This window comes from Meriones unguiculatus, chromosome 1 (genome assembly GCF_030254825.1).
Source record: "Meriones unguiculatus strain TT.TT164.6M chromosome 1, Bangor_MerUng_6.1, whole genome shotgun sequence".
NCBI lineage: Eukaryota > Metazoa > Chordata > Mammalia > Rodentia > Muridae > Meriones > Meriones unguiculatus.
In genome coordinates this window covers 60,659,163-60,679,675 of record NC_083349.1, presented here as the reverse complement: position 1 = coordinate 60,679,675, position 20,513 = coordinate 60,659,163, and the positions used below count along the sequence as shown (strand labels likewise).

At 42.8% G+C, this 20,513-nt stretch overlaps 1 protein-coding gene across 9 annotated transcripts in view; it reads right to left on the bottom strand.

Moving 5' to 3' along the window:
* Gbf1 (golgi brefeldin A resistant guanine nucleotide exchange factor 1) overlaps window positions 1–20,513 on the bottom strand; it is a 135,691-nt gene that overhangs the window by 6,443 nt on the left and 108,735 nt on the right. For all 9 annotated transcript variants that reach the window (XM_060390598.1, XM_060390602.1, XM_060390601.1 and 6 more), the window contains 19 exons: window positions 20,093–20,304; window positions 19,346–19,444; window positions 12,612–12,806; window positions 12,215–12,404; window positions 11,857–11,997; window positions 11,476–11,564; window positions 10,190–10,392; window positions 9,450–9,573; window positions 9,059–9,184; window positions 8,714–8,796; window positions 7,591–7,827; window positions 7,244–7,337; window positions 6,745–6,921; window positions 6,065–6,129; window positions 5,854–5,977; window positions 5,594–5,665; window positions 5,376–5,470; window positions 4,982–5,135; window positions 156–381 (listed from right to left, as the gene is read on the bottom strand). In XM_060390598.1, coding sequence (XP_060246581.1) covers window positions 156–381; window positions 4,982–5,135; window positions 5,376–5,470; window positions 5,594–5,665; window positions 5,854–5,977; window positions 6,065–6,129; window positions 6,745–6,921; window positions 7,244–7,337; window positions 7,591–7,827; window positions 8,714–8,796; window positions 9,059–9,184; window positions 9,450–9,573; window positions 10,190–10,392; window positions 11,476–11,564; window positions 11,857–11,997; window positions 12,215–12,404; window positions 12,612–12,806; window positions 19,346–19,444; window positions 20,093–20,304 — 2,706 coding nt within the window. The remainder of the gene's footprint in view (window positions 1–155; window positions 382–4,981; window positions 5,136–5,375; window positions 5,471–5,593; window positions 5,666–5,853; window positions 5,978–6,064; window positions 6,130–6,744; window positions 6,922–7,243; window positions 7,338–7,590; window positions 7,828–8,713; window positions 8,797–9,058; window positions 9,185–9,449; window positions 9,574–10,189; window positions 10,393–11,475; window positions 11,565–11,856; window positions 11,998–12,214; window positions 12,405–12,611; window positions 12,807–19,345; window positions 19,445–20,092; window positions 20,305–20,513) is intronic.

Below are 20,513 nucleotides of genomic sequence, written 5' to 3'. Positions count from 1 at the left end.
ATCTAGCCTGTGGGGTGGCTAATTGGCATGGGAAGATCTGGAAGCAAATGGCAGAAACCAGGCGTGTTTAATCTGCTGAACATAAAAACCTCCGTTTTGTTTTCCCATAGCAGCTCCTGGGTCCTAACTGATTACCTTCCTGGGAAAGGGCATACCAGCATCAGGAGCATCAGCCCTGGCCGTGGCCTGTAGAGTATCTGGAGGCTTCACGCCTGAGCCGATGCACTCAAGCAACGTGAAGAGGGTGGCCCAGTCATCACCCGAGTGGATGTTGGCGGCGTTGGTCTTGAGGAGCTCATGTAGCCCATACGCCACCTGGTGGCTGACTCTGGACAGCACGCTGGGCTTCATCAGTAACAAGATGCGCAGGGAAAGCAGGACCTGGGGTGGGATGGGGCGTAGGAAGTGGGATGGACTTAGATACAGTTTCTTGACTAATCATCTCCATTAGCCAATTAGGAGAGTTTGGCTCAGATCAACTGTAGCTTGTCAGGTCTTGTCTTTTTCTCTTTTGGTGTACTGGAAATTGAATCTGGGGCCTTGATGTGTTAGGTAAGGACTCTACAGCTATGTGACACCCTTGGCTTCATTTTTTATTGGTATAATTATAACAACATATAAAATGGTTCCTTATATGTTTTTCCCAGTTTGTCCAAAAGGCAATATGATGCATAACTAACAGGGCAACAAAGACAGAATTCACTATAACCCACTGGTTTCCATAGGCTTTCCCTAATTTTACTTGAATTCATATGTGTACTATGTGTGCATTGATTTCTACATAATTTTATCACCTGTGTATGCTTGTCTGTCTCACAACATGGGATCCATGCTGCCACTTGATAGCCATTTTCCAATCCTTTTCTCCTGTCTCATTCCTAACCCTTAGCAATCTGTCCTCAGCTTTTGAAGTTCTGTGAATTCCAAAATGTTATCTGAATGGAATTATCGTTTGAGAATGGATTCCCTACCCGGAGATCTAGGCACGTTATTATACATCTGGTCTGTTGCTTTAAGTTGCTGAATAGTATTCCATGGTATGTGTGTACCATAATTTATTCTCCTACTGAAAGTCATTAAGGCTGACTTTAGATTTTGGCTTACATGAATACAGCTTCAATTTTAAGGCTAAAATAAGCCTTTATTTTTTTCTGGGATAAATGCCCAAAAGTGTATTTTCTGAGTTGTATGGTATAAATATTAGGTTTTATAATAAACTGCCAATAGAGTAGCTATATTTATTCCCACCAGAAATATATGAATAATTTACTTTCTCTGTATTCTTGCCAGCATTTGGTATTATCACTTTTAATTTTAGCTATTCTGGTAAGTACACAGTGATTTGTGTAATTTTTGCATTTTCCTAAGGGCTAACGCTATTTCATGTACTTATTGGCTATTTGAATATTATCTGTGAAATATCTGTTTCTATCTTTTACCTATGTTTTTCAGTTTATACTAGACTTTTCTCAAGTATATGATTTGCAAACATTGTCTATTCTATAACGTATCTTTTCATGTTTTCAAATAATCTTTCATAGTCTCAAAGTTTTAAGAACTGATAAAGTCTATCAATCCTTTTGTGTATTGTGCCTTTAATATCAAGTAAAAAAACTTACGGGGCTGTGTGTGGTGATGGCACATGCCTTTAAATCCAGCACTCTGGAGGCAGAGATAGGCAAATCTCTATATGAATTTGAGGCCAGCCTGGTCTACACAGTGAGTTCCAGGCCAGCCAAGGCTACACAGTGAGACCCTGTTTCAAAAAAAAAAAAATTAAAAACTAAAAACTAACTAGCTAAATAAATCTTTAGTCAGCTCATGTCCCCGTGGCCTTATAGACCTATTTTGTAAGGGGCATGCCAACTACAAAGAAGAGTAACAGCCACTTGTGGGCAGAGGCAGGCGCCTCAGTCCTTTAGTACATGTTCCTTATACTGTCAAGGCTCTTTAGTCACTGAAGATGCTTATACAGTAACAAGAGCAGGAAGTGCTCACTTATCTTTCTATACCCTTCTCAGCTTTACTTTGAAGCTGGTGTGTAAATACTTGAGGAAAAAGAATTTAGGGTCATGCCCAGAAGCAAAATAAGCCAGTTTTGGACTGCGATCAGATCTAAAATGAAAGATGTGAGTTGGAGTATTTGTTTTCAGGCTTTTGATTTTTTTTTTTTTTAAGGCAGATTTTTCTGTGTGTACCTTGCCTTTTTGGAACTTATTCTGTAGACTAGGCTGACCTGGAATCCAAAGATTCATCTGCCTCTGCCTTCCAAGTGCTGGGATTAAAGGTGTGTAACCACCACTGCCTGGCAGTTTTTGTTTTTTTAAAAAGAAAATAAAGTATATAATAAACTAACAAACCACATTAAAAATCTTTAGTTTTAGATCCTCAGGTTTTCTCTTATGTGTATAAGTGTTTTGCCTGCATGTATGTTACATGTGCCATGTACATGCCAGCTGCCCACAGAGATCAGAAGAAGGCGCCATATCCTCTGGAACTGGAGTTACAGATGGATGTGAGCCACTGTGTAGTGCTGGGAACCAAACCCAAGGCCTCTGCAAGATAGCCAGTGTTTTCTACTGCTGAGCCACCTCTCCATCCCCTTCATTATGTATTTAAAATTATCTGTTTAATTTTTCTACAAAATAAAGGTTTAAGTCAAAGTCCACTTGGGCGACTGAGACAGGAAGATGGCCATCTTGAGGCTACATAAAAAGACCTCAAGAAACAAAGCCAACTGTCTTTGTTAAGGTTTTATTGCTGTGAAGAGACACCATGACCATGGCAATTCTTTTGTTTTGTTTTGTTTTTCAAGACAGGGTTTCTCTGTGTAGCCTTGGCTATCATGGACTCACTTTGTAGACCAGGGTGGCCTTGAACTCACAGAAATCTACCTGCCTCTGCCTCCCAAGTGCTGGGATTAAAGGCATGCGCCACCATGTCTGGCTCCACAGCAACTCTTATAAAGGAAAACATTTAATGGGACTGGTTTACAGTTCAGAGGTTTAGTCCATTATCATCATGGCGGGAAGCATGATAGCATGCAGGCAGACATGATGCTGGAAAAAGCTGAAAGTTCTACATGAAGATAGGCAGGCAGCAGGAAGTGAACTGGCCTGGGCTTCTGAGATCTCAAAACCTGACACACCTCCTCCAACAAAGCCACACCTCCCAATAGTGTCATTCCCACAGGCCAAGCATCCAAACACATGAATTTATGGGAGCCATTCCTATTCAAACCACCACACCCAAAGTAAAAACACCAACCAAAAACCATTCAGCTGAACATATTTGTGTGAGTCTAATTCTAGGTCATCTATTTCTTCATCAATATTACAAAATTTAAGAATTATTTATGTATATATGGTATTTTGCCTATATGTATTGACTGTATGTCTGTCTGTGCACCAATGCAGTATTCACGAAGGCCAGAAGAGGGCATCAGATGCCTGGAACTGGGAGTTCCTCAGGGTTGTTAGCTACTGCATGGGTGCTGAAGAGTCCATTGGTGGAGGAGTCAAGTGCTCTTAACCTTGGAGACATCCCTCTAAGCCTCAATCCTACCTTGTGACTACCATGAAGTTTAACACTGGCTAGAGTGGCAGAGTATTGGGTGCACAGCTGTAATCCCAGTTTAGGGAGGCAGAGGCAGGAAGATTATGAGGCTATCTTGAGGTCTAATGACCCTCAGTCAAAATAACCAATCAGGCCAGGGCTACATAGTAAGACTGTTTCAAAACAACAACAAAACTAAGGCTGGTGAGATGGCTAAGCGAATAAAGGCCCTTGCTACCAAGCCTCACAATGAGTTCAAATCCTAGGATTGCACATTGTCTTCTGCCTTCCACATGTGCACCTGTGGCACATGCATGTGCCACATCTACTTACTCATCAATACAAAGAAATAAAACTATAACACAACAACAAACGAGGTAGAATATTATTCCCATTTCATTCTTTGTCAAAATGTTTAGCTATTGTAGGGCCTGTGCCTTTCATTCTAAATTTTAGAATAAGCGGCTTTATGTCTACCAAAATCTTTGCTGGGATATTTATAGAAATCTGCATGACATTTATATATGATTGAAGGAAGAATTGATATCTTAATTGTGTTGAATCTCCTAATCCATGGTATAGCCTCTTGATTTAGGGATCTAAATTACATTTTGTAATTTATTTATTTATTTTAAAACAGGGTCTCTCTATGTAGCCCTAGCTGGTCTGGAATTCAGAGATCTGCCTGCTTTTGCTTCCTGAGTGGTGGAATTAAAGGCACTTGCCATTTAATCCCATTTTCTTTTTTTTTTTTAAGGGGGGAGCGGGGGATTCTGTGTGTAGCTCTGGCTATCCTTGACTTACTTTATAGACTAGGCTGGCCTCCAACTCACTTGCCTCTGCCTCTGAGTGCTGGGATTGAAGATATGTGCCACCACCTGGCACAGAATTGCTCTTTTTTTTTTTCTTTTGGTTTTCGAGGTAAGGTTTCTTTGTATAGCCTTGGCTATCCTGGACTCACTCTGTAGACTAGGCTGGCCTTAAACTCAGAGATATCCACCTGCCTCTGCCTCCTGAGTGCTGGGATTAAAGGCATGTGCTACCACCACCTGGCTTAGAATTGCTCTTTTTGAAGATAGGGTCTCATTATTCAATTCTAACTAGCCTCAAATTCACAAGAGGTGGCTGTCTCTGCCTCCTTAGTGCTAGACTAATATACCACCACCACTCAGTCTCCTTCTTTTATGTGCTGTGCTTACATGTATGTGTATGCATCATATGCATGCCTGGAACCTGCAAGCCAGAATAGGGCATCAGATCTCCTGGAACTAGAGTATGGATAGCTGGAGCCACCATGTGGGTGTTAATTTCAACCTCCATATATTTATACTACAATTTAGAAATATGGCTTTAGCCATGTCCATAGCTGATACTGTGGCCTTAGTCCCTTGCATACTTGCCCACCCTCTTACATGCACTTGCTTACCTGGCCACTAATCTCTTCTCTCCGGAGCAGCCGAATGGCTAGGCGTAACAGCCCTACCACTGCTCGCTCCACAAGGAAGCAGAAATCTTGTGCCTGAACACACAGATGGTACAGATGATCTCGAATGGTCTGCCATACACAGCCCACACGGTCCCTAAAAATCATAAGGGAAAGAACAGTCTCAACTGGAGAGGCCACTTGGGAGTAAGTCTCCCAGGCCTTTCGTAGTTCACTGGTATTATACCCTAAGCAGCCAAGCTCAAGCTCCCTCTACTGCCCATAGCTTCACTTGTTTCTTGCCCCAAGAGGCCACTCAGGAAGATGGCTTTCAGCCTTTCAGCACATGCTCAGTATGGGATCTGCCTAAAGCCTGCCCTCACCTGCCCTCTCCTACCTGTTCTCTAACACGATCCTTAGCAGCATCTCCAGACAGAAAGCAGCATCTTCTTCATCATATGTCTCTTCATCTGGTGTTACTGAGACCAGAGCCTAGAGGGCAGCAGCAAGGAAAGTAGGAATGGAAGAGAAGCCAGCCACTGTCTCTGTCCCAACAGAAATTGAGAGCCACACCACTACCCACCCTGTTGCCTTTTTCAGACCTCTATCTTATACCTTCATGAGTTCCTGCAGTGATTCCAGCTGGAGGAACTTGCTTTCTGTGATCATTTTTTCTGGGTCACATTGCTAGAGGGGACACAAGAAAGAAGGGATCTATAACAAAGGCTATAGGGAAGAGAATTTCCAAAGACCAGGGAGAGAGTGCAGAACTGTCCCTTCACAACTCTTTAGAAGGAAGCCTTCAGCTCAGACAATCACATATCTCTAGAAGGAAGGAGCTGAGGACTTCTCATGAGAGATTGACAGGTAGTCACCTTAATACAGTCCAAGGCCATTCTCTTGGCCTCTTGGTTCTCTGTAGATGGACCCCGAATGCTAGACTGCTCAGGACCACTCAGTGTCAGCCAGCTCACGAAGCTAAGTACTGTTGACTCCCCTCTGTAGGAAAAGGACACATGTCCTGGTGAGCACCAACATTATGACTACCTTCTCTCCCAAAGCCCTTAGCCACTGGTCTACCCTTACCGGTTTGATGGTGTTTCCTCCCGCTGTAGAGAGATCTTGCCATTGGGATCTACAAAATCTTCTACCTGGAAAAAGTAGAACAAGAGTAACTTATGTCTAGGGGTCTGGAAGATGGCTCAGAGGTTACAAGCCCTTGTTACAATTGCAGAGCTGCGTTTAGTTCCCAGGGCCCACATGGTGATTACAGTCATCTATAACTCCAGTTCCAGGGACTCTGATGCCCACCTCTGGCCTCCATTGGAACTGGGTATGCATGTGGTGCACATACAAATAAATCTAAAAAATAATTAAAAGAAATTATCTGGGCATGGTGAAACATGCCTGGAATCTAAGCACGGAGGAGGCTGAGACAGGAGCTACATAGCAAGTTCAACGCCAACCTCGTCAACTTAGTAAAACCTTGTCTCAAAAAGTAAAAAATCATTTCTTTCTGTATATCATTTGCATTCCTGAGCTTCCTGGCCCAAGCAAAGTTCTCTGGATTTCTTCCTGCACACAGCCCATATACTACTGTGCTCCTCTGAGAGGTGGCTTCTCCTAGCCTTCCTTTACAGCTTCTCTCTGTAGTATTATATTTGAGGTGCTCTTAGTGAGTATGCATCAGAGCTAGTGCTATTCTATACACAGCACAGAAGGCTAGGTCTTTGCCTTGTCAATGCTGAACGTCTGTCAAGAATTACCTCCACCATAGCCTTGGGTAAAAGTTGGGCTCGGAAGAGCTGCAGCATAGCCTCCATGATATTCTTCCAGCCCTCCCGAAGGATGTCACCATGACGATGGGCCAAATGGAATACTGTCTTGGCTGCAATATGGGCTTTAGGGTTGCTCCCAAATACACTGGGCAGGTTCTCAATGGACTGGAAAAGAGGATGTAGAGAGACTTAGGGTTGGTTCATGTCTGGAAAGAAGAGTCTTTCATGTCTGCCTATGGTTCCCTGAGTCTTTCTGTTGGATTTGCTTCAAATCCAACATTCAAATATTGGTGGGAAAGGTCAACCCGATGAAGGTCTTTCCTATGTTAATCCCATCCCATCATAGATGTGACACTATTCTCATTCCAGAACTTGCAAGATAGTAATGACCTAAACTGTTCAAGAAGGCAGATATGGTGGATGCAGCCTCCATGACTGAGGCTCTCTCTCCTTTGGGACTCTAAGCACAGTTCCTGCTCCAACTCACCTCACTACTTAGTGCTGTGAATTTGCACAGAGAGATGATGAGATTGTCAAACACATCGCTGAGGCCATAGTGGGCGGAGATCATGGCACATTTCCTGTAATGTCACCCCATCACAGAAACAGTCACTACAAGGCCACTCAGTCCTCCCAAGTTCCTAAGCAGCCTTCCATTGGTTCTTGCCCAGTGGGTCACAGAAAGAAAGCTTTAACTCCAGATTTCCCGGGCTCCAGCCTCCCTCCACAAAATCAGGAGAAATCCCATTCTGAGGAAAGTAAATTGGGTGTCAAAGAGGCGTATTAACATAGTGAGCTGGAAAGATATGAAGACCAAGTCCAAAGCTGGGCTACCTGAAGCCTGAGATGGCTTTCTGGATGATGGTCTCCTCAAGGCTTTTATCAAAGACATAAGAGAGAGCAGCAATAGTGGGGCCCCAGGTCATAGTGAAGAGGTCAAGATCGTAGCTGCCAGGAGGTACACGAAGGAATATGCCCTCAGGGGTAGCACCTCGATGAAGCAGCACACTCCACACATAGTTCTCACGAACCAGGCCTGTCTGCTCCTCCGGCATCACTATTTCCTCATTCCTGTTAGAAGGGAAGGGAAGAACTAGTTGCACTCCTGTGAACTCACTGCTTCCAAACTAAGAAAAGGGGTTTCACCTATACAGGCTTCTTGCATTTATATGAGGTCATCACAATTACAAGCTAAGCGACCTGTTTCCACCCTAGCACTGGGACCAGGCGGAGTCCGAATGCATTCATAATCTCAAAGTCCTATCTTGAACCTTCAGATCTGTTCTGAGATCTCACATTTTTTTCTGGGTGGGGGCATAAACTTCCACTTTTCCTGACTTATTATAAGGAAGTAAGCTGAGGGTGGCAGTATGGTACATGTCTATAATTCTAGCTGAGGCACAGAGATCAGGAGTTCAAGGTCAGACTCAGATACATTGCAAGTCGAGGCAATCCTGAGTTCTATGACCTGTCTCAAGATAATAACAAAACAACTAAGTATCCTGACTCAAGCCTTACCCTCTAGTGCTGACCTTAATTTCTCTACCAACCAGAGAATGCATTTTGTGAGCTCTCCAGGAAGCCAGGTAATTTGAGTTCAGAAAACAGGATCTTGATACCTCACTTAAGAGGAATAGTTTGGACTGGAGATGTAGCTCTGGATATTCTTAGCCTGTGTAAGGTCCTGGGATTCAATCCCTAATACCAAACACATATTTAAACACATAACACAAAAGGACAATTTGTATGGAGTCTAAGCTTGGAATACTGGAGTCCCATTATTGTTCAGGCTTCTTTAAACAAGAAATGAGCTGTCACAGAGGAGGCTGCACAGCTAAGTCTGAAAACTAAATCCAGGGCGTGTTGTATTCCAGTCTAATGTGACTCTAAAGCAGGAAAAGGAAGCAATGCGTTTCTCCGTAACAGAGATACTACACTACTCTCCTTGTATACTCACTTGATGGCATGGTACATGTCCTCCAGGATGTCTTGCTCAAAGTCCTTGCCTCCATTCACACCTTTTAGGTTTTTTCGAAACTCCTAGAGATAGGCCAGTATGTTTTCCCTGTGTCAGTGCTGTATACCACCCAAGGAACTCCTTAAGTCCTGCGATAAATAGGACTTTGGAAACAATGAAGTGAAAGAACCGATTCTCCATCCCAGTCCCTCTTCTGAATTGGTCAGCCCTCCCTGATTCCCTTGACAGCATTCCGTCCCCCATACACATTGGAAACTTCCTTATCTTTCCTGCTACTTTCAAAGCAGTGTTGGATCTTCTGTCTTGGTTGGAACCGAAGCTTACCTCCAGGGTCATTGGTGCGTTCTGTTTTCGAACATTGTGGTTATGCTGGTCAGTGTTAAGCATTATGACAGCATAGGCCAGGGCAAAGCAGGCATCACTATTGGCAAATGGGGAGCCATTACAACTCTAAAAAAAGCAAAGATTCCATCTGTGTCAATATCCTTTTCTGGCCAATTAAACCCTCACTACTACCAACCCACTGTCAGTAGTGGTATAAGAGGGAGACATCACCCAGAAAATGGCCGACTCCTTAAGCTGCTCCATGGAAAGCCCACTGGTGTGGCTCTCAAACCTTCTCAGGAGGTAACAGCTGAGGTTTTTAGTTGAGGGAACAAAGAAGCCCTCAAACTGATCAGGTATCCTTGACTCAGTTTCTGACATCAAGACTTACTCTCCAGTGCTCGGTGAATGCCTCCAGCAACCTGTGAATAACTGGTGCTTCCCCAGGCAAACGGAAGGCTTCCAGGTAGAGTCGGAGAGCTTCATCAAGCCGCAAACCCTGAAAGCTGAAGGTGCTACAGAGAAAGGAAACAATGAAGAGGTTGGAGGTATGGGAGCTGCACAGGTTATGCTGTTAGCCGCAAACCCTGAAAGCTGAAGGTGCTACAGAGAAAGGAAACAATGAAGAGGTTGGAGGTATGGGAGCTGCACAGGTTATGCTGTTAGTCACAGTCCTCATAACTTTCTCTTAGTGAAACAGAGGAGGTTGATGGCTCTGGAGGGGTACATCGGGGTCATTCCTAACAAAATCCCTAACCTCAGTACTTACCACCTTAGCAAACTCTTGTCCAGACACTTCACCCCTCAGAACCCTGCTCTAGCCTATCTGCATTGCGTTCTATTGGAACGTAGGAGAGGGGCTCCTAAAGCCTGAGGCCCTTTCAGATCCAACAGAAGTATATTATAGGAACAGGCAAGACTATTATGTGAGCTAGTCATCAGCAGGAACTGGCAGAGACTTCCTTTGAGGAAAGAATGCCTTCTCCCCTCAGACATTTCCTTTTTCCTTTCTTCTTTCCCCCGAACTGCCCCCATATGTCTTTCTTTTTAGTGAAGCTCATGCATGCTAAAGGAACATATAATCATCACTGAGTGATATCCTAATCCTCATGCTGCTTATTTCTTCCTCACCTCACAAAACTCTCCAACAGGTCCATGTTTTTGCGGTCACTCACAAACTCTCCAATCATTTTCTTGTCTAACCGAGGGTTTTCTCGAAGCCACTGAGCTACCTCTGTGTTATCCATTGGGATGGTGAGGAGGCCTTTCTCTTGCAGAAACTGGATCCCCTTCTTTGGTTTTTGGTTGAACTGCTCTGTGCCAGTGATCAGCAGCTAGAAGACAAAGACTAGAGGTATCAGACATTGCTGTGCCCTTAAGTCAGACAAGGCTGGCCACATTCTATTATAGCCTATAGCTGTTCACTCAATGAGCTCTTTGGACATGGTTCTAATTGATTCCATAGCTAAGGATGGGTTATACTGGCCTTAGTCTTTCCCATCTTCCCACCTCACTGGCTGTGTTTGGCTTCTCACTCCTCTGCTACAAGTGCAAAGGGCAACCTCCATTCCTCTAATGAGAACACGGAGATGGAGAGGAAGCAGATGAGTGAGTTTTTCTCTTCAGCTTTATAGCCACCTCTGGCATCTGCAGCAGCCAGCATCATGTCGTGGCTGGGTTGAGATGCTTTCCTTTTTCAGATTGTGTTGCTTTTAAGGTCCTGGGTTTGAAGAACAAGGCTGACTAACTGATCTCTTTGCTTCCTGTATATTTAGTCACAGACCTGAAATCAAATGCTTATATCTGACAATAATAAGAAGAAAGCATTAACTACAAGTTTTTATGTTAGGAAAACCAAAATTATCCCACCCCTAATCAAGAAGCTATTTACAACTGCTTCTGGGATAGCTGCTGCTTCTGGGAAAGGGGGAAAAAAGACAAAAGGAAAAAAAAAGTAAGGGGGGCAATAAATGAGTTTTCTTGCCTTTCCAATTGAAAAAAAACCAATATAACAATATAAACAAGCAATTATTCAGACTTTACTAAAGTACCAAAATAAATGTTAATTCCCTTTATTACCAATCACCATGCTGGCCCCAGAGATGATCAATAACGTTTGCTGACCCAAGTGACAGCAGCTTCCAGAGCTCTGTCAACACCATAGGAGATCGGCTGTTGGCTGGAGTAGCTCTGCTCGGGGCCAACAACAGCACACCTTGAACGTGAGGAAAGGCCTTTCAAGGAGAGGGAGAACTTGTGCAGTCCCAGAAAACCTACAGACTAGCCTTGGAAGCAGTATAAAGAGTTGCTACAGCACCCCATCCTCATCCTCTGAGACAGAAACCAGTTCTACAAAGGACATCCATACAAGGGTGGACAGCTGCTGAACACATTGGGGAGTGTATGTATGCATGTACCTTTTTTTTGTTTTTAATTTCAATCAGTTCCCGTGGATCTGGCAGAAGACAGGAAAATCGAGGCGGCTTTCTGGTGAACTTTTTGTCAACTAGGATGGAAGGAGGAAAACCCATAAGACCTTTGCAAGGTTACTGATGCTCTCCCCAGGAAAAAAGAGCAATCTCATAAATTTTCTTGTTCTCAGCCTCCTACCTACTGGAATCCTACCTCCTAGGGCTCTAATTGTTTTCTTTCCTTTCTATAGGGTTTAAAACAAGGTGAAGTGCCAGGTCTCTTTCAGATATGGCCTCAGACCACTCTGTTTCCCCAAACCTCCTGCTTTTCCTTCTCTCTAAGACCTCTAGTTGAAGGGTTTAGAGTCCTGGACACTGCATACCCACCCCCAGCGTCACCAGCTTCCTCCAGATCATTGCATCCTGGCTTTCCATGTTCTGCTGACAACCATCCTCCACTTGGAAAATGAAGGCCTATGGCATCTGGGGCCATGCCTGTGGCTTTCCCATCACTGGCTGCTCTCTCAGCTGGTAACAGGAAAAGATATGAAGACTTATGGGTGGGAAGTCAAGCAGTATTACAGAAGAGACTGAGTCAAGCCAAAAAGAGCTACACGTTCTTATGCAGGGCAGCAGCCTTTGTAAGACAAATTCAGCACAAAGAAAGAGGAGCAAGGGAAGAGAGAAGAAAAAGGAAAGAAGAGAAAAAAAGGAGAGAAAAAGAACAATAAGAGATGCATCTCACTACTGTTAGTTTCTCGGGTGCTATCCACTGCCTCATAGCCTGGTCTGGCTGCTTCTTTCTTCTCTTGCTGGGTGAGGGTGTTGAGGACTTTGGCCTGACAGTGAGCCTCAGTGCTATCAATAACTGTTAAGAGGGCATCAAGGGACAGTAGGTGTGTTGTATAAAGCTGACCAGACACAGGAAAGGCATTCTGGAAAGTAAACAGATCCATTAGACTTGAGGTTAGAATATACTTCACCTAATTATTTTTCGAAAAACCCAAAAACTCACGACTTCTCCACTGCCCTTACAAATGGCTTTTCTCCTTCCTGTTCCCCTGAAGTGTACCCCTCTTTCACTGTGTCCATATGGGAGATTTCCTTGACAGGTCCTAGAGGCCAGTGATAGTGCTCAGCACCTTGGACAGCAGCTTGGTGAGGTCTTCAAAGAGGTTGGAGCAGTAGTAGTCACAGTCGTAGTTGATGTAGAGCTCAGTGACGAAGCTGGGGATGCGCCAGAGCTGCACCACAGCCTCCAGCGCCATCTCCTTCATCTCATAAGGCATCTTGGGGTTTTCAACAGTGATGATCTCCATGAGCTTTTTGATGTACATCTGTCAGCAACAACCCAGCAATATAGGTTGGTGGGGAAAAGACAGGAAGAGTAAATTGGATAGGAACAACACTAAACAGGCGGCAAAAGCCCACTCAGGAGGCATTCATTGAGAGACACCAAAAGATCCTCTTTCCTGTTTGTCTCCAGTAAAGCTCTTATTTCTATTCCCAGTCACAAAGAAGTTGTCTATTGTCATTTTTTTTAATGTCCTGTCTATACAGCCTATCCCAATCTTATTTAGACTTCCTTTTGGTAATTTAGCAGCAATGTTGGTTTTGACTTATTAAGAACTCCTAGGGAGAAAAGCTGTAACATTCACAGCGAGGTCATCTGCTGGTCCTCATATTTGGATTTTCATCCCACCCCTGGGCAGTTTTGCTCTGTAGCCCAGGCTGGCTGTCAACTAGAGTAATCCACCTCAGCCTCCTAAGTGCTTGAATTACATGGAATGAACTGCCATGCCAAGCTATAGGTTCTCCTACATTATAAACAATCAGTTTTGTCTGGGGTCCTCTTAACTCTTCTACTATGGAGGCTAGGCCCTGACACAAAGTATGGAGGCCAAAAATACCCTCTGCAGGAAGCTCATAAAAACCTCTCTAGAGATAGGCTACCCATTGGTGGGACCCCCCCCAAGTGCCCTATTCCCAATCCCCCCTCCACTCCTCATTGTGGTATCCCAGCTTCCAACCTGGTCAGAATGCCCCCTGCTTGACCAGAGGCCATGCCAGCCACGATATGTCCAGCCCACAACTCAGCCCCCTGCTCAACCACAGGCCACTCTGGCCAGAAGACCTAAGAGGAAACCAAGGAACGAAACACTCATCCGTAAACATAAACACAACATAAACATCTCAAAAATCATAAGCAACCAAAAAGGTTTAATCAAAATCTATTTTTCTCTCATTCCTAATCTCACTAACAATTATCTCAATTCTACTCCTAATTTAATCTCTCGAGTAATTTCAACAATAACAAGAACCCCCAAAGACAAACTCAGAAGTCAGCACCTAGGATCTATAATCACTCCAAACCCAGATGCCAAGACACCAGTGTAAGAACACAATCAACAACAGCCAAGGCAATATGTTACCACCAGAACCCAGATATCCTACTACAGCAACATAGCTAAAGCACAAGAAACAGATCTTAAAATCAACTTTATGAAGATGATAAGATCTTAATAAGAAAGTGAGTAAATCCCTCACAGAAATCAAGTAAAAGACAAAAAAGGAAAAAAATGAATCCCTTAAAGAAAGCCAAGAAAAAAAAAAAAAGAACAGTTGAAAGAAACAAATAAAACTGTTCAAGACCTTAAAATATAAACAAAACCAATAACGAAAACAAAAATTGAAGGAATTCTGGAAGTAAAAAGGACCTACAGAGGCAAGTTTCACCAACAGAATTCAAGATATGGCAGACAGAATCTCAGGTGATAGAAAAAATAAATACATTGGTCAAAAAAATGTTAAATTAAAAAATTCCTGGCATAAAACTTCCAGGAAATCTGGAAGACCAAATCTAAGAATAATAGAAGTAGAGAAAGGATAAGAATCCCAGCTCAAAGGCCCTGAAAATATTTTCAACAAAATCATAGAAAAAATATTTCTAATCTTAAGAAGGAGATGTCTATAAAGGTGCAAGAAGTATACATAACACCAAATAGACTGGACCAGAATAATGAAAACAATAAACATACAGAACAAAGAATATTAAAAGCTACAAGGGAAAAGAGAAAGTAACATAAAGGCAGACTAGAAATATGCTTGACTTCTCAACTGAGATTCTAAAAGCCAGGCGGGCCTGAGCAAATGTCCTGTAGACACTAAGAGACCACAGATGCCAACCTGAACCCAGCAAAACTTTCAATCACCAATAGATGAAGAAAATAAGCTATTCCTCAATAAAGTCAAATTGAAACAATATTTACCTACAAATCCAGCCCTACAGAAGGTACTAGAAGGAAAACCCCAGCCCAAGGAAGTTAACTACACCCATGAAAACACAGGAAATAAATAATCTTACACCAACAAAACCAAAAAGGAAACACACACACCACCACCACTACCACCACAATAATAATAATTCAGTTATTGGTCACTTATATCTCTCAGTATCAATGGACTCAATTCCCCAATAAAAAGACACTGACTAACATAGTGGATGAGAAAACAGGATCCATCTTTCTGCTGCATATAAGAAACATACCTCAATATCAAAAATAGACATTACCACAGGGTAAAAGGGTTGGAAAAAAATTTTCCAAGCAAATGGACCTAAGAAGCAAACTGGTGTAGCTATTCTAATATCTAACAAAATAGAATTCCAAAATTAATCAAAAGAGTTGGCCATAGTGGTACATAACTTTAATGCCAGCACTCAGGAGGCAGAGGCAGGTGGATTTCTGTGAGTTCAAGACCTGCTTAGTCTACAAAGCAAGTTCCAGCACAGCCAAGTTCTAGTGAAACCCTGTATCAAAAGTTGCCCACTCCCATCTAAAAAAGTAATCAAAGGTGACAGGGAAGGACTTTACACCCATATATGAAAAAAAATTGAATAAAATACTCGAAAATCGACTCCAAGAACACATCAAAAGATCATCCACCATGACCAAGTAGACTTCATCCCAGAGATGCAGGGATGGATCAACATACAAAAAATCAATGTGATCCACCATATAAACAAACTGGAAAAACCCCACATAATTATCTCATTAGATGCTGAAAAAGCTTTTGACAAAATCCAACACCTCTTCAAGAAACAAGTCTTGGAGAGACTAGGGAGCAAGGAACATACCTAAACATAATAAAGGCAATTTACTTTATTTAAATAATCAAAATTCTAGGGATGGGAGAGATGGCTCAGAGGTTAAGAGCACAGTGACTGCTCTTCCGAAGGTCCTGAGTTCAATTCCTAGCAACCACATGTTGGCTCACAGCCATCTATAATGAGTTCTGGTGCATAATAAGATCTGGTGTATACATAATAAATAAATAAAATCTTAAAAAAATAATCAAAATTCTATAGCCAGCATCAACTTAAATAGAGAAAAACTCAAAGGAATTCCACTAAAATCAGAAACAAGACAAGACTGCTTTTCATTTCTATCCAATATAGTACTTGAAGTTCTAGCTAGAGTAATAAAACAACTGAAGGAGATCAAGAAAATCCAAGTTGGAAAGGAAGAAGTCACAGTAGTGTTATTTGCACATGATCCAAGAGTATACATAAGCGACACCAAAAATTCTACCAGGGAACTCCTACTGTTGATAAACACCTTCAAAAAAGTGGCTGGACACAAGATTAACTCAAAAGAAAAAAATCATATACAAGTAACAAACAAGCTGAGAAAGAAATCAGGAAAACAACGCCCTTCACAATAGCCATAAATAATATAAAGTATCTTGGGATAACTCTAACTAGGCATATGAAAGACTTTCTTCAAGTCTTTGAAGGAAGAAACTGAAGAAGCTATCAGTAGGTAGATCTCCCATGCTCATGGATCAGTAGGATTAACATAGTAAAAATGGCCATCCTACCAAAAGCAATCTACAGATTCAATGGAACTCCCAACAAAATTCCAACACAATTCTTTATAGACCTTGAAAGACTAATACTCAACTTCATTTAGAAAAACAAAAACCCCAGGATAACTAAAACAATAAAAGAACTTCAGGAGTTATCACCATACCTGATTTCAAGCTGTACTACAGGGCAATAATAAAAACTGTATGGTATTGGCATAAAAATAGATAGTTGGTCAATGCAATCAAATCAAAGACACAGATATAAATCTACACACCTATGGACACCTGATTTTTGATAAGGAAGCCAGAAATACACAATGGCAAAAAGACAGCATCTTCAACAAATGATGCTGGTTTCTAACTGGATGTTTACATGTAGAAGAATACAAATGATCCATATCTATCACCCTGCACAAAACAAGTCCAAGTGGATCAAAGACCTCAACTTAAAATCAGGTATACTGAACCTGATAGAAAAGGAAGTGGGGAATAGATCTGAATGCATTGGCACAAGAGACAATCCTAAAAAGAACACCAATAGCACAGGCACTAAGACTGACAATTAATAAATGGAACCTCATGAAACTGAAAGCCTTCTGTAAGTCAAAGAACACCATCAAAAAGTCAAAATGGCAGCCCACAGAATGAGAAATTTTTTTTTCACCAACTCCACATCTGACAGAGGGCTAATATCCAAAATATATAAAGAACTCAAGAAAGTAGATACAAATAAGCCAAATAATCCAATTTAAAAAATGGTGAACAGACCTAAACAATTTTCAATACAGAAATCTCAAATGGCTGATAAACACTTTAAATGTTCAACATTCTCAGCCATCAGGAAAATGCAAATCAAAAGGACTTGAGATTGATTCTCTCCTATACTTGTCAGAATGGCTATGATCAAAACACAAGTGACAGCTCATGCTGGTGAGGATGTGAGGCAAGGGGAACATTCCTCTATTGCTGGTAGGAGTGCAAACTTGTACAACCACTTTGGAAATCAGTCTGGAGGTGTCTCAAAAACTGGGAATCGATCTACCTCAAGACCCACTATACTACCTAAAGGATGCTCCATCCTAGGATACTTGTTCAACTATGTTCATAGTGGCTTTAGTCATAACAGCCAGAAACTGGCAACAAACTAGATGTCCCTCAACCAAAGAATGGATAAAGAAATTGTGGTAATTTACACAATAAAGTATTACTCAGGTTTTTGTTTTGTTTTTCAAGACAGGGTTTCTCTGTTTAACCCTGGCTGTCCTAGACTCACTCTGTAGACCAGGCACGGAGGTCTGCCTGCCTCTGCCTCCCAAGTGCTGGCATTAAAGGCATGTGCCACCACCACCCAGCAATATTACATTTTTAAAATTTGTATGGGCATATATGCACATATGCCATGGCACGGGCAGAAGTCAGAGGATAACTTTGTGGAATCAGTTCTCTCCTTCTACCATGTGCATTCTGGGGATTGAATGCAGGTTGTTAGACTTGGCATACCTGCTGAGCCATCTCCCCATCTCCCCAGTCCTACTCAGTTGTTTAAAATAAAAAAAGACACTATGGAATTTGCAGGCAAATGGATGGAACTGGAAAAAAAAATCATCCTGAGACCCAGAAAGACATAGGCTGTACCCACTTCTAAGTGGATATTAGATCTTAAATAAAGGATAATCATGCTACAATCCATAAACTCAGAGAGGCTAAGTAATAAAAAAGGCTCTAGGGTATGGTTGCGGCTATTGTATCTCCTTGGGAAGTGGAAATACAAAAGATTTTGTGGGTGGACTTGGGATGGGAATACGAGGGATCAGGTGGTGGGGAGATGGATGGAAAGAGTATTGGCAGAGACTAATAGAGGCATGGGGGGGGGGGTTTAATGTGGAAACCTAGTGTAGTAAAAACTCCCTGAAATTCACGAGGGTGACCCTATAGAGGACTCCTAGTAATGGAGATATGGAACCTGAACCACTCATCTTCTGTAATCAGGCAAGGCTTCCAGTGGTAGGAATTGCACCAATCCAGCCACCAAACCTTTGATCTACAATCTCTTCTGCATGCAAGATGTGCAGGGGCAATGGTGGCACAGAATTTGTGGGAATAGCCAACTAATGACTGGTTTAATTTGAAGCCCACCCCATGGAAGGGATCCCATGCCCAACACTGCCTGGATGACCAGGAACAGGAGGCTGGATAGCCTAGAGACCTAAGATAGAACCACACACTAGCCACACACACACACACACACACACACACACACACACACACTAAATGAAATGATTGCTAGTGATGTTCTGCTAAACTCGTAGATCTCATAGATTGGTGCCTAGTCCAGTTCTCATCAGAGAGGCTGCTTCCAGCTAGGAGCAGATGCAGAAGCCCCCAGCCAAACAGGTGGAGAGAAAGGCCAGATTGGAGGTCTCCACTAGATGCTTCCCTTTGGATGGGAAACCCAGAGGATGAGGGGGAGGAGGACATGGGAGAACATGGCCTTTGGAATCAACTCAGCAGGTCTCATAGGCCTCACAGAGACTGAAGCAGCAATCATGAAGCCGGCAGAGGTCTGCACTAGGTCCTCTGCATATGTCATAGCTGTTGGTTTGGTATTTTGGGGCAGGGGTGGAGTCCTGACAGTAGGGATGGGGCATCTCCAACTCTTTTGTCTGCTTTTGGGACCCTTTCCCTCTACTGGGTTGCTTTGTCTGGCCTTGTGCCTGGTTTTATTGTGTATTGTGTATTGTGTATGTTCGGGTGATATCCCTGGGAGGCCTGATCTTTCTGAGTGAGATGGGGGTAGGGGGGAAGGTGAGGAGGGTGGATCTTGGGGAAAGGGGAGGTGAAGAGGGACCGGGAGGGGTGGAGGAAGAAGAAGCTGTGGTTGGGATGTATTGTGTAAGAGAAGAATAAATAAAAATAAAAAATTTATGTCTACAGCATGACTAACTGAGCTGGCCCCATTGATAATGCCATGTCGTTCCCTGTTTTTGTTTTACTTCCAAGGTCAACTCACCTCTAGTTGGAACTTGAGGTGCTCCCGCATGCTCTCAAAGAGTAAGAAACATACTCGTAGGGAAGCAGCATAAAGGTTCAGTCGCTCCACACTGAGTAACTGGGGATCAGAGAGTAAGAATCCATGAAGTCCCTGAGGTTGAGTATAATTCAAACAACAAAGAGGGCAGAGCAGGTGAGGCTGCCACAGAGGCCTAGGTTCTAAGGGACTCTTATTTTCTGTTGTTTGCTTTAATAAAAAACAACAACTTTGTTTTACATTCATTTATTTGTGTGTAGGAGGGGGAGCAGGGACATATGAAAAGGTACAACCCATGGGAGTTGTTTTTCTCTGTCTACCTTCTAGGTTCCAGGGATCAAACTCAGCATGTCAGGCTTGATGATACATTCTTACCCGCTGAGGTAGCTTGCTGGCCTGTTTTTTGTTTTTTTGTTTTTGGTTTTGGTTTTGGTTTCTGAGATAGGGTCTCATGTAGCTGAGGCTGGCCTCAACCTCATTATGCAGTTGAGAATAACCTTGAATTCCTGCTCTTCCTGCCTCTCCCTCCCAAGTGCTGGAGGTATAGGTGTGCACCACCACACGATTTAGCCACTCCTTCCTCAAGTCTTTGGAGAGCTACTGGAATCCTTTTGTTGTGACTTTTGAACAACTGAAAGGGAGATGGTTTCTTAGGATCAGTAGTCATAGTGTTCTCCTGGCTTCTCAATCTCAAAAAATAACCAAGGTCTCTGGGCAATTTAGTCTTACCTGGAATAAGTGGCGGCACATCTCATCCTTGATGAGTCCCAAGAGGGTCTGGCACTGGGCTACCGGGGCTGACTCAAGAGCTACCGTCAGCAAATGTAGTCCCATATGGATCATAACCTCTGAGTTATGGCGGTCATGTGGATTTGTGAGGGAGATAAGGAAGCGGAAGAGCTCACGGATGCAAGGAAGGCCATAAGGAACCAAAGCTGTACCTGAAAGGGTGGGAAGAGACCAAGAACAATAAGACATATCCCAGCTGCTCAACACATGGATCTGTGTTATCCGTGACAAAAACTGTGTGTGTGTGGTACATACAAGTTCCATGCGTGCATGGTGTGGTGTGCAGGTATATGTTACACAGTGTGTGCATTTAGAAATCACAACAAGATGTCAGATGTCTTCCTCTTATTGCTCTCTGTTT